This window comes from Pseudonaja textilis, chromosome 10 (assembly GCF_049901715.1).
Source record: "Pseudonaja textilis isolate UNSWEBS1 chromosome 10, rPseTex1.2, whole genome shotgun sequence".
In the NCBI taxonomy this organism is placed as follows: Eukaryota; Metazoa; Chordata; class Lepidosauria; order Squamata; family Elapidae; genus Pseudonaja; species Pseudonaja textilis.
Genome location: NC_141999.1, coordinates 17,714,302 through 17,727,689, shown reverse-complemented (window position 1 = coordinate 17,727,689; position 13,388 = coordinate 17,714,302). Strand labels below are relative to the sequence as shown.

Sequence of the window (13,388 nt, the reverse complement as noted above, 5' to 3'; positions counted from 1 at the left end):
ATCCACAAGGATGAATCCTGCTGGGTCAACCAGCAGAACAAGGGAGAAGAATTTGGAAGCCTGAGTTCCTTGCATTGCCTTGCAAAATTTAGCTGTGCCTTCAAGCCTGCCCCGAAGCTACTACTGAATGATAATTTTTAATGCAACAAGGAGCCAAATTTAGGTTTCGTCCTGGCCCTTTCCAATTCTTGGAACGGCATTCCTCAGCATGCTTCCCAAAAGCCGAATTCAGCCTTCAGACTAACAAAAGTTGTCCACTACAGGTCCAAGAGTCCATCTAATCCAGATTACTGCTTCCAACCATGACAACCAGATTTCTGTGAGATGCTCACTAACAGGTCATGAAAGCAATTAAGCTATGATCCACTGCCAACCTTCAGCACCCAGCATTCAAGGGAATAAGACCTGGAGAAATAAATGTTGTTTATAATCATTATGATGAATAGTCCTTGCAGAGACCTCTCTCACCCCCACCTCCTTGGACAATAAGCCCTCTCCAGAAGACCCTAAAGATAAAGACCATCACCATAAGACATGGCATCCCATGGAACGGATCAGACCACATGAGCAAGAACACATTTCTTAAGAACCACTGCTCAGTGGGTCATCCAAAAAAACCCAACGTTATTTAAATTAAAGTAGGCATGTTGTGAATTTAAGTCAATACTGACTTCAGTAGGATGAGCCAGTTTGGCAAATAAAATGAAAAGAAGGCTGGGAAAAAGTCACCACAAACCTAAGCAACCTCTGCCTAAATCAAATTTCCCCTTTCCATTGACCACAAGATGTGGTTGTATGGGACTTCAACTCCCAGAATTCCTAGGTTTCTCCAACACATCTGAAGGATGCCACTGGTTTATATTGGAATTACTGTATTTCTTAAGAGAGATGGAATCTTCATATGTATCCACACATCACAAACTGCTTTCATTTGATCCTTGACAAATCTGTACACTTTCTAATAAAGGAGAGTATTTGTGTTTTTTCAAGCATGTCTCTACCAGCAATCAGCACTCAGATCAGCATACACTAACCCCAAGGTTAACATCAGACCAACAAGCAAGTAAACAACACTCCCAATCAAGAAACTGCCAAAGAGCCGGCAGCAAATAGCCCAACCAAAGAACCTCTAAAACCATCCCCATCAACACTAACAAGTCACCGGAATATAAATTGACAGTAAACCATACTCCTTACTAGCACTGATGGTGTTACCTAGTTTGATCTGAAAGAAAACAAGCTAGCTCAGAGAACACCAAACTTCTTCCATTTCCATGGCTACAAATTCCCTGAGGAGGGAAGATGTCAATCTAAGGCATTTGGCTACTTGAATCCAACCTTTTGACTTTCCCTGCAAGTCAAAAGACCTAGAATCCAATGTCGAGCAAGGTCTTTTTTTTGGTACTCAAGACAATGGCAATAGATGAGCAAAAATAGCCAACAAAGACCATTCTTTCCCCCTATTAGAGAGAAACAAAGCAAAGAGCTAACCCATTTGGCTGACCCTTCCAGGAGAGAAATACTTGCTGATGGAGGCAACTCCCTGTCTTTGACTCATGGCAGGGCTGGCAGTCCTTCCTCGCTGGAGGGAACCCAAAGGACAAAGGATGACCTACCAGTGGTGATGCAATTGAACCCTCCAGGGCGCAGTTCACTGAGACTGGTGCGGTTCAGCTCAGCCGGCGAGTGGCACTCGATGGGCTCCACCAGGGCACTGGTGTGGCTCAACCATTCCACCAGCCATTTCAGCTTACAGTCACAGTGGAAAGCATTTCCCCGCAAGTCCCTGTTGAGAAAGAAGTTGGCGGCTGATTACCAGGAGGGCAGGTTGGCAGCCAAACGTTCACCCAGAGCCAGCGTCATGTCTTCTGGGGTTGGGGTGGGGAGTGCCTTTCTGTCAAGCCCCTGTCGGACTCTGAATCCGAGGAGGAAGATGAACAGCTGACGGGGAGTGGGAGTGTGGCTCCGTTGGCTGTGGAGGAAACTGGGGAAGGGCAAAGTCCGGTTGGGCAGAGCAGGGGAGAGGGAATTCAGAGGAAGACCCAGGCCCACCCCCCTCTTCATCCCAGGGGCATGCGGGGAGGAACGGAGAAGAGAGCAACGTGGGTTGCGTGGCTTATGGGGGAAGGAATGGGCCCTGATTCCCTTCATTAGCCACAGCTGGGAATGAGAGTTTAAAAGAAATTCATGCTGAGTGTGGCAGCTGCTGGGAGCAAACTTGAGTTTACCTTGTGTTGACTTTAGTTATCGTGTTCCTGGCGACTTCCCAACCATCTTGAGTTATTGCCATGCCTTCATGTCTGGAATTCTGCTCCTGCCCTGCTGAACTAATTAACTCATCTTGCCTTGATTGGACTTGGAGTTACAGTTTTTGTTGACCACATTTTGGACTTGATCCTCTGCAGCCAAAGGCTGTTCCTGGGAGAGTTTTTCTCCAGTCAGAAGGTAACCAGGACATTGGGGGCAAAGTTGGAGCTAAATAAGGGACTCCTACTGATTATCTGACTGAGTTGTCTTTGTGCCACGCCCCGGGTCATCACAGCTTTCCATGCTTCAAGCACTCAGGGCTGAGGATGGTTAATTCTTTGCCCAGCCCATCTCTCTCTTGCCATAATTCACATCCATCTCTTCTTTCTCCAAGCCAAAACCAGGAAATAGAACATACAATAGAGCATACAATAATAGAGTTGGAAGGGACCTTAGAGGTCTTCTAGTCCAACCCTCTGCTCGAGCAGGAACCCTATACCATTTCAGACAAGCGGTTATCCAATCTCTTCTTAAAAACATCCAGCGTTGGAGCATTCACAACTTCTGAAGGCAAGTGCTTCCATTGGTTAATTGCTCTCACCATTAGGAAATGTCTCCTTAGTTCTAGGTTGCTTCTCTCCTTGGTTAGTTTCCATCCATTGTTTCTTGTCTTGCTTTTTTTGGAAAATAGTTTGACCCCCCCAACTTTGTAGGAGCCCCTCAAATATTGGAACACTGCTATCATGTCTCCCCCTAGTTCTTCTCATTAGACTAGACATACCCAATTTCTGTAACCATTCTTTGCATTCTATGTATAGCCCTTAAACCATAGACAATCCCAGGGAACCTTCAGGTCAGTCAATCAAAATCCGATAGGACAATTTTGAATGGGCTTCTATTTTCCTTGTGAAAATCTTTGTTAAATTAACTTAATATGAAAACATTTCTAAAACTGCACTTTGGGGACTCCCTTTCAATCCTTTTGCCATCAACTGTTTAGATTGGCTAGTCTAGAGAAGAGAAGGACCAGGGGAGACAGGATAGCAGTCTTCCAGTATTTGAGGGGCTGCCACAGAGAAGAAGGGGTCAAGCTATTTTCTAAAGCACCTGAAGGCCAGACAAAGAATAATGGATGGAAACTAAACAAGGAAAAATTTAACCTGGAAATAAGGAGAAACTTTCTGACAGTGAGAACAATCAACCAATGGAACTGAAGTTGGAAGTTGTGGGAGCACCCTCACTGAGACTTTCAAGAAGGGATTGGACTGTCATTGGTCAGAAATGGTGTAGGGTCTCCCGCTTGGGTGGGGGGTTGGACTGGATGACCTAGAAGGTCCCTTCCAACTCTGATTATCTGTTATTATCTGTTATCTGATTGCAAAGGCAAAAGACGGGCCTTTGGCTGCCCTCATGACCAGGAGTAGAAGTTAGGCTGAGTCACAACATTTTCGACCCAAAATTGTTTCTTTCTGCTGGACCCACAACTTACACTGAAGTCAGTGAATCCAGGCCTCGGAAGAGGTGCCTTGGTAAGGTCTGCAAGTTGTTGTTGGCTAAATTCCTGTGAAAAATGAAAACAAAAAAGAACATCCTTAAAAGCAAGTTGGCAGGTCTGAGAACATGCTGTGTGTTGAAGTGAAGCAGCTACAATAGAAGAGCTCAGGGTTGAACTGCGGCATCACGGACCTCTCTTAGCTCGGTTGTTTGCTTGCAGAAGTTTCATTACCTAACTAGGTAACCACATTACTATTGATAATGTTGGGAAATGAAATGTCTGCAAGGAAGCAAACAACAGACAGCACCAAGAACCAAAAATAAAGGAGTATTTGGGATAATTAAAGCATCTAAATCAAGTAAAATTATTGCCGTCTTAGGCTAAGTGGCCAGGTGAGACCCTCATGGCATGTAAGTCACTTTAAATTTACCCCAAATAAAGGGTGGATATAAAATTTAATAAAGAAACAGTAAGTAGAATTGTGTGGCAAACTTTGCCAGAACTCCAGAAGTCCAAAGAGGAACCAGGAAGATGTCTCACAAAGTACTCACAGATGAAGAAGAGTCTTCAGGCCTCTGAAAGCATTCTTGGAGATGGCTTCTAGTCTGTTTTGTTCAATGAACCTGGCAAGGAAGAGAAATCCTCATAACTCTCAGGAAAGGGGCAAAAAGATGTTATTAGGTATGCTCAAAAATAATGCTATTACTATTAGAAGCATGTAGCAAATATTGAATAATTGAAAAATGAAGGATCATGTGCTGATAAAGTCATGCATAACAACATTAGATTAAAGTAGTAATTCTTAAGAGTGGCCGTATTAAAAATTAGAATAGACAAAAAATTAGAAATGAGGGGATATCGTTATACTTAATCCATTGAAAGTGAATATTAGAGGTCAAAATCAGAGCTTGAAAAAGGATGTTATTAAGCATGCTCAGAAATGATGCTATTACTATTAGAAGGATGTAGCAAATATAAGTGAAAAAAGAAGGATTATGTGTTGATATAACTATGTATAACATTAGATTATGTAAGTCGGATTAATTTAGTAATGCTCATTGTATTATCATTGCTTTTGTATCAAAATGATTGATACTCAGACACCACACTGTCCATGAAATGATATTGATGTATTTTAAAAAAAAAAATTAAAAAACTTTACAAAAAAAGAAGGAAGGAGCAAAAGGGGATAGGGCAGTGGTTAAGACATTGGACGAAGGATGGGCTAACACCAACTCTCAAATCATGGGGGATTTTATCAAACTTTCTCAATTCAGCCTGCCTCGCACGGCATCATCACAAAATCTCCAGAACGGTAAAGCCTACAAACTTGAAATTTGGCATGTATGAGAAAATCAGAAGTGGGTGAACCACTGCTACACATGTTTGCCTTTTGCTTCTGGGAACATGCAAAGCAAAAAAGCAAGATGGGCTCTAAATCTGGGATCAGCCACATATAACCTTCTACTGTAGATGTTGGAATGAAATGTTCGCGAAGAAAGGAAAATAAAGCTGACTGCACATTTTACTGTAAACATATTCCCTTTTGGGGTCCTTTCAGACTCAAAGTAGTTCCTAGGACATAAAATCATGGGGCTGGAAGGAATCTCAGAGGTCCACTAGTCCAACTCCTGCTCAGGGCAGGAGAGCTTACATCATCCTGATAAAATGACTGTCCAATCTATTTTTGGAAAACCTCCAGTGTTGGAGCACCCACAATTCCAGGAGGCAAGCCGATCCATTGATTAATTGTTCTCACTGACAAGCATTTTTCCTTACTTCTAAGTTGGATCTCTCTTTAACAAGCTTCCACACGTTACTTCTTGTCCTGCCCTCTGGAGCTTTGGAGAATGTCATTCCCTCTTTTCTGTGACAGCCCCTCCCAACAGTTTCTCCATATAGTTCCATAGCTACAGCTCAGTCTCTTAAATCCTACAAGCCCTTCTCATTGTGGGCTAGAGACTCTGCCTCTTGTCTTCAATATACAGCAGTCCAGATGTTGATAGACTGTGACTCCCTCCATCCTCACCAAAGTCCTTGGTGGAAGTAATGAATGATAGATCGCTGTCCCATCACATGGGAAGGGGCCATGCTATCCTGCCCTTGATCAAGATCCTGAACCTTGGCAAATTCCTGGTGTCAACCCAAACTGGTCCTCACTAATGGACTCGCTCCTCTTTTCCCAAACCCACCATGGTTGCATACTTACAGATATTCCAGGTGTATCAGTCCCACAAAAGCATCGTCCCCAATCAGTTCCAGGGAGTTATAAGTGATCAAGCTAAGGGGGAGAAGGTAGATACAGATAATCAGAGTTGGAAGGAACCTTGTAGGTCATCTAGTCCAACCCCACCACCCAAACAGAAGAGCCAACACCATTTCTGTCAGATGGCAGCCTCCAGTGATGAAGCTCCCACAACTTCTTAAGCCAAGCTGTTCCATTAGTTGATTGTTCTCACTGTCAGAAAATTTCTTTTTATTTCCAGGTTAAATCTCTCCTTGTTCAGTTTCCATCCATTATTCCTTGTCTGGCCTACAGGCACTTTAGAAATTAGATTGACCCCCTTCCTCCTCTCTGCGGCAGCCCCTCAAATATTGGAAAACTGCTATCATGTCTCCCCTGGTCCTTCTCTTTACTAGACTAGCCAAGCCCAGTTCCTGCAACCATTTGTTATATGTTTTAGCCTCCAGTTCCCTAATCATCCTGGTTGCTCTTCTCTATACTCTTTCTAGAGTCTCAACATCTTTTTTATAATGTGGTGACCAAAACTGGATGCATACTCTAGGTGAGGTCTTACTAGGGCTTTTAATAGTGGTGTTAGTACTTCCCTTGATCTTGATTGTATCCCTCTGTTAATACAACTTAGGTTTGCATTAGCTTTTTTGGCTGCTGCTACACACTGCTGGCTGATATTTAGCTCGTTGTCCACTGAGACTCCAAGATCCCTCTCACAGTTACTGCTATTGAGCCTGGTTTCACCCAGTCAATTATATGTGTATTTTTGGTTTTTCTTGCCTAAGCGTAGGACTTCTCTACACTGAATTTATAATCAACCACTAACTGGTTGGGCTAAAACTATTTGCCAACGTTCACTTGAGCATTTTGAAATGTTAAAGCAGGCCATTAAACCCAGATTGGAGAAATGATCTAATTGTTTCCTGCCTGAAACTTCCCTTGGTCTAGCAATGAGTCAGAGGTCATCTAGAGGGTTTTTTTTTAAAAAAAATTCCCCTTTTCAATCTCAGAGATGAATTTCAGAGCACGCGGTTGGGGGAAAAACATAGAATGTCTTGAACGAGTGTTTTTCTCGGAAGGGTATTTTTAAATCTATCCCATCTGAATAGGCACATAGGATCAAGAGGCTTCCAAGACCCAAAATATCCAAGATTAGTAAGCAGCTCATTGATTTAAAAAAACCAAGCAAACTAGCTGCTATTGCTTTGCCAATGCCTGTTTCCTAGGTTGCAAATGGGGAGGAAAAAGCCTTATTTTTTTAAACCAGCATGTTTTTCATTACAATGAGCAACTACAACAGGTCACTAGTTCAAAAACAGGGCCAGGTTCATATGAGGATATGCTAACCCCCTCCCTTATAGGGTGAGCACATAGTTAGTCCTTGACTTATGACCACAATTGACTCCGAACGTTCCTGTTGCTAAGCGAGGCGTTTATTAAGTGAATTTTGCCCCGTTTCATGACCTTTCCTACCACCGTTGTTAAGTGAATCACTGCAGTGGTTACTGACATGCTCATTGTGAATTAGGCTTTCCCATTGACTTTGCTTGTCAGAGGGTCACAAAAGGGGATCACAAAAGGGGATTATGACGGTCATAAATATGAGTCAGTGGCCAAGCATCTGAATTTTGATCACATGACCATGGGAAAGCTGAAAGTGAGTGAGTATGAAAAATGGTCCTAAATCACTTTTTTTTCAGTGATGTTGTAAATTTGAATGATCACAAAATGAACCATTGCAAGTCAAGGGCTACCTGGATTATGAATGTCACATGAAAAGCCTATACATGTTAATCTTCTGTCTGGAATCCGCACTGTATATCGGACATTAATACAATCGAGCGAGTCCAGAAGTATTTCACGAGAAGAGTATTATACTCCTCTGCTCGCAACAGAATGCCCTAAATCCCCAGGCTTGAAATTTTGGGCTTGGACAACCTAGAACTATGCCACCTACAGTTGGACTTAAGCGTAGTAATGATCTGCTACAATGTTCTACCAGTCAATGACTACTTCAGCTTCAACCACAACAATACAAGAGTATACAACAGCTACAAACTCAATGTAAACCGCTCCAAACTTGATTGCAGAAAGTACAAATTCAGCAACAAAGTGGTCAATGCCTGGAATGCACTATCTGACTCCATTGTTACATCCTCAAACCCCCATTCCTTTAACCTCAAACTATCCTCAAACTCACCCCATTCCTAAGAGGTCTGTAAGAGGTGTGCATAAGTGCACCATCGTGCCTACCGCCCCTGTCCTATTGTCCCCATTTATTCGTACCTATTTCCTGTATTCTTACTCATGTTTATACTTATACCTATTATCTTGTAAGCGATTGACAAATAAAATAAATAAAATAAACAAGCGAAAACAGAATAGCACGGCCCATTCCCCAAATCCATATACACGGGGATCTAGATGGTCATTGAATTAACCCATCTAGCAAGCTTTGCAAAATAGACTCATCCAAAGAATGGTGTCTGTACAACAAGCAGAGCAGAGGTGGGTATTCAGCCAGTTCTGACCAGTTCTGGAGAACCGGTAGCGGAAATTTTGGAGTGGTTTGGAGAACCAGCAAATCCCACCTCTGACTGGCCCTGCCCCCATCTCTTCTCTGCCTCCTGAGTCCCAGCTGATTGGCTGGGGCTTCTTTGGTTGCCCTGCACAGGAGAACGGAGCTGGAAAGCAGGTTAGTGGGGGGTGATTTTGCAGTATATCCTTCCCTTGCCATGCCCACCAAGCCCCGCCCACAGAACCAGTAGTAAAAAAATTTGGAATCCCACCACTGAGGCAGAGGCATTCAAAAGACCTACTCAAGATTAGAACCAATCAAGCATAGCATGCCAAGGAAGCCATTAGAGTTTGCAACTGACTGAGAAAAATATGGGGTTTAAACACAACTCAAAGGATAGACAGACCGTAGAGGTATGTATTGCCCTGTGAAAGAGACCAATCAGGGGTGGCCTTTCAAAAATTTTAGCAACAGGTTCTCTCTGCCCAGTTGCTGGGTGGGTGTAGTGGGTGTGGCCTAGCCAGCCTCCTGCACCATGGTGGGGGAGGCGTTTTTGCCCTCCCCGGGCTCCGGAAGCTTTCCTTGAGCCTCTGGGAGGGTGAAAATGGCCTCCCCGGGCTCCGGAGGTTCTCTGGAGGTAGAAATGGGCCAAACTGAACTCAAATTGGAATTCTTTTTGCTAGGAATAATTACAGGCCAATATACTGAAAAGACAAGGTATATTCTATTGCATATTTTTAACAGCAGCCAGAATAGCTTTCGCACAATTATGGAAAGGAGCTAATATCTCTTCGGAAGATTTAGTTATACAAAAAATATTGGAATGCGCCAAAATGGATAAGCTCACATTGGAAATGAAAGACAGGGAGGGTTCCGAATATTATCTAATGTGGGATAAATGGTATGAGCGGTTAAAAAAAAAACAGATATAAAGATTAGGAAGAAGGATTATAGTAAATAAAGCAAGAGACCTTAATAGAATATTAATATAGGTGTGTATATAATAATGTATATAGGATATATGTATTTGTTGATGCCAAAATTTTGTTACAAGTATAAGTGAGGTTTCTATTTTTGAAAACTGTAATAAAAATATTTAATAATAATAAAAAAGGAAACGGAGCTTGGGTGAGTCATGCTCTCCCCCCTCCCGAGCTCTGTTTTCGCTGGCCAAGTGCTTGGGCCATCAAAGGTGCCCCTGATGAATGACATCGAGCTGGCCATCTCCACCCTGGGTAAGCCCCCCCCCGGGACCCTCCCCCAGGTCAAACACAACTCTGATGCGGCCCTCAATGAAATCGAGTTCGACACGCCTGATCTAAAGGGAAGGGTGTCAGAATTGGGAATTCTGAGACTGAATCTGGCAGACCCCAGATATACAGCTACACCGAATCACATGCCATGAACGATTTACATAACGGGTCCGGCTTCCTCTTCCTCCCCCAGATCCACAGGGAGGCCTTCCAAGGTGGACGGATGGATGCAGAAAGAACGGTGTTCAGTCAAGAGGAAAGAAAACAAGGGCCTGCGCTCCTAAGAAGCCCAAGAAGGGCACTGTTGCTGTTCTCCTTATCAGGAATCGGGTGAAACCCTAGGCATGGTACCCAGTTAGACATATGCAGAAGGCTTCTTGGTAAGATCCCGTGAGTGGGAGATTGGATAGCAAAGCAGAGACGGGTTCCCATGTACCATACACACCGGCTGAGGAACCACTTAAAGGTACACACGTTTTGAGGCATGCCACAACACTCACAACCGAGAGGATCCTTACAGCAGCTGGAGAGACGGCACCTGTTGAAAACTGCCTTCCAAGACCTCAGTGAAGCCGGACCGAATGAGACACCTGAATGAGAGAGAAGAGAGAGAGAGAGAGAGAGTGAGGGTGGAGAGAGAGGAGGGAGGGAGGGAGGAGGAGGAGGAGAGAGAGGAAGAGGAGAGAAGGAGGGAGAGAGGGAGAGAGAAGTGGAGGAGGGGGAGGGAGAGAGGAAGAGGAGGAGAGGAGAGAGGGAGGAAGGAAAGAGGGAGAGAGGAAGAGGAGAGGGAGGGAGGAAGGGAGGGAGAGAGAGGAAGAGGAGAGAGAGGGAGGGAGGAATGGAGGGAGAGAGAGGAAGAGGAGAGAGGGAGGGAGGAGAGAGAAGAGGAGTGAGAGAGAGAGAGGGAGGAGGAATGGAGGAGAGAGAGGAAGAGGAGAGAGGGAGGGAGGAGAGAGAAGAGGAGTGAGAGAGAGAGAGGGAGGGAGGAAGGGAGGGAGAAAGAGGAACAGGAGAGAAGGAGGGAGGGAGGGAGAGAGGAAGAGGAGCGAGAGGAGAGAGGGGAGGGAGGAAGGGAGGGAGGGAGAGGAAGAGAAGGAGGGAGAGAGTGAGAGAGAAGAGGAGAGAGGAGAGAGAGGAGGAGGGAGGGAGGAAGGGAGAGGAAGAGAAGGAGGGAGGAGAGAGAGAAGAGGAGGAGGGAGGAGAGAGAGGAAGAGGAGAGAGGAGGAAGGAAGGAGGAAGAGAGAGGAAGAGGAGAGAGAGGGAGGAAGGAAGGAGGAAGAGAGAGGAAGAGGAGAGATGGAGGAGGAGAGAGAAGAGAGTGAGAGGAGAGAGAGGGAGGGAGGAATGGAGGGAGAGAGAGGAAGAGGAGAGAGAGGAGGAAGGGAGGGAGGGAGAGAGAGGAAGAGGAGAGATGGAGGGAGAGGGTTCTCAGTAACCAGGCAGCTGCACCATCCCCTGGCCCAAAGGAAAGGGCCACTTCGATTCCTCCTCGCTTAGCCAGAAAGCTTCCATCAAGAGTATCCTTGGATTGCAATCCAAAATTCTGGATGTTGCCTTCCAAACTCTGTCCTGTGGGTGGCAAGAGCCATTCCCTGGAGCCAGCTTTACCTGGAGGAATTTACCTGCCTCCGCTTGAGGCGCATTTGTGTGCGCATGGAGGTGCATCTCTGGCAACATTCCGAGTTTCAAAGGAGAGGAGGGGCTCCACCCCACCCCCAACCTGCATCTCATTTCCTGGGGGGATCGGCAATCATTTGGGCAGGGGTGGTGGTGGTGGGAGGGAACATTGGCAGCTGCCACTTTCAGCACTGCCCATCCAGATGTCAAGGAAGGACAGAGTTTCGTGATTTTGGGATGCCAGTGGGCTGTATCGATTAAGGTCCGGATGGTTGGGGAAATCTAAATTGGTGCTTTTTCCTGACTCAGGGTGTGAACTTGGGCTGGATGCTTTTCCTCGGACTATCCTCTTTCACAGGGTTGTTGTTTTGGGGGATCCAATGATGCAAGATTTGCTGAAAACTGTCCTGTTACTGTAGATATCCCCCCCCCTCCAAAACACACACACACACACACACACACCACACACACACAAGAAGAAAACAGAGGAAGCAACTAGCCTTTAGGACACCTTGCTTTTAAGGAGGTGAATCTCTAGGAAGAAAAGAGAGGATGCACGGTGAATCTCAGCCAGCCTCAAGCAGAATGTGCGAGTGTGTTTGTGCATTCCTCTTGATTCAAATCCTTTTCTTCCCATGCCACATCTCTCTGCTAACCTGGTCTCCATCATTGCACCAGAGATGGATGCTTTCGCCGAAGGAAAGCAATGGCACTTCTTGTGGCTCCTTGCTAGCTCAGTTTCTCTGCCTCCTCCCAGCCACTTCCAGCCCCTTCTCGCCCCCACCCCTCCATCCCGAGACCCCATAAAAGTTGTCTTCAACTCTGCAGGCCAGGCTAGCCAGGAGTTGCAGATCTGACCCCTTTCGTGACAGTTTTTAGAGGATGGGTGGTAGTGGGGGATCCCAGCTGGTCTTCCTTTGGAGAAGGGGTGCCTATTACTCTTGTTTCAAGCAGGGGGGCTGGACTAGAAGACCTCCAAGGTCCTTGAGGAGTCCCTGAGACTCCTCGGAAGCCCACTCCCCAAGCTTTAATCTTGGGAGAGGAGCCCACGTAGATTTTAAGCCTTGATCCTGGGAGATCTTGGACCGCAGTCGATTTATTTAACGTCCATAATCCTGGGAGATGAACTAGCAGCTGTTTTGCTAGCCCTAAGCAAGGAGAGGATTGGAAGGAAGGAAGGAAGGAAGGAAGGAAGGAAGGAAAGAAAGAAAGAAAGAAAGAAAGAAAGAAAGAAAGAAAGAAAGAAAGAAAGAAAGAAAGAAAGAAAGAAAGAAGGGCAGGAAGGAATAGGGGAGGTTAAAAGAAGCCCCCCCTCCCCTCGCCCGGAGAAAGCTTACAGGGAGATGAGGTTCGGGGGCAGATCGCGGGGAATCTCCTTGACTCCCTCGCACAGCGCCGTGTCCTTGGTGCAGGTGCAGCCCGAAGCGCATCTTCTCTTCGGCGGCTTCCGGCCGGCGCTCGGCTGTTGCCCGGCCAGGAGCAGCAGCAACAGCACCCATCCCAGCAGCAGGAACGGAGCTCCGGTCCCGCCGATCCTCCTGCTCCAGCCCATTTTCCCTGCCCGTCAGCCAGCCAGCCGGCCGGCCAAAGCCGAGCAGGGACGCAGCGACCAGGCGTCCTCGCTGGCTCTTGCGCGGCCTCCCTTCCTTTTCTCCCCCTCCCGCTCCTCCCGCCCGGGCCAAACCGCAAAGCGGAGCGGAGGCGCGCGCGCGCCCGGGGCCCGGCTTGCCGCCGCTTTCTTCTTCTGCCTTCTGCTGCTCCCGCGGCGGGTTCAATCAGCCGAGAGCGGTCCCCGCGCCTCCGTCCCCGCGCCGGGCTCCGTAGAGGCAGCTTTGGCACAGCCGCCACCTCCCGGCCGGGTCGAGACGCTGCCTGGCCCCATCCCAGCCTCCCTGGGGAGGAGGAGACGGGAGGCCCGCCGCTTCCTGCGCGCCGCCCCCCCCCCGCGAAGAGGAGAGAGAGGGATGGAGAGAGAGGGGTGGGATGGAGAGAGAGAGAGGAAGAGGAGAAGGATGGATGGAG

At 46.6% G+C, this 13,388-nt stretch overlaps 1 protein-coding gene across 1 annotated transcript in view; it reads right to left on the bottom strand.

The window, feature by feature from the left end:
* The window catches only part of LGI4 (leucine rich repeat LGI family member 4), a 20,723-nt gene extending 7,335 nt beyond the window's left edge, over positions 1 to 13,388 (bottom strand). The window contains exons 1-6 of the mRNA XM_026718760.2: positions 12,704 to 13,388; positions 10,268 to 10,339; positions 5,952 to 6,023; positions 4,294 to 4,365; positions 3,737 to 3,808; positions 1,617 to 1,786 (exon numbers count right to left, since the gene is read on the bottom strand). Of these exons, the coding sequence (XP_026574545.1) occupies positions 1,617 to 1,786; positions 3,737 to 3,808; positions 4,294 to 4,365; positions 5,952 to 6,023; positions 10,268 to 10,339; positions 12,704 to 12,918 (673 nt within the window). The 5' untranslated portion in view covers positions 12,919 to 13,388. The remainder of the gene's footprint in view (positions 1 to 1,616; positions 1,787 to 3,736; positions 3,809 to 4,293; positions 4,366 to 5,951; positions 6,024 to 10,267; positions 10,340 to 12,703) is intronic.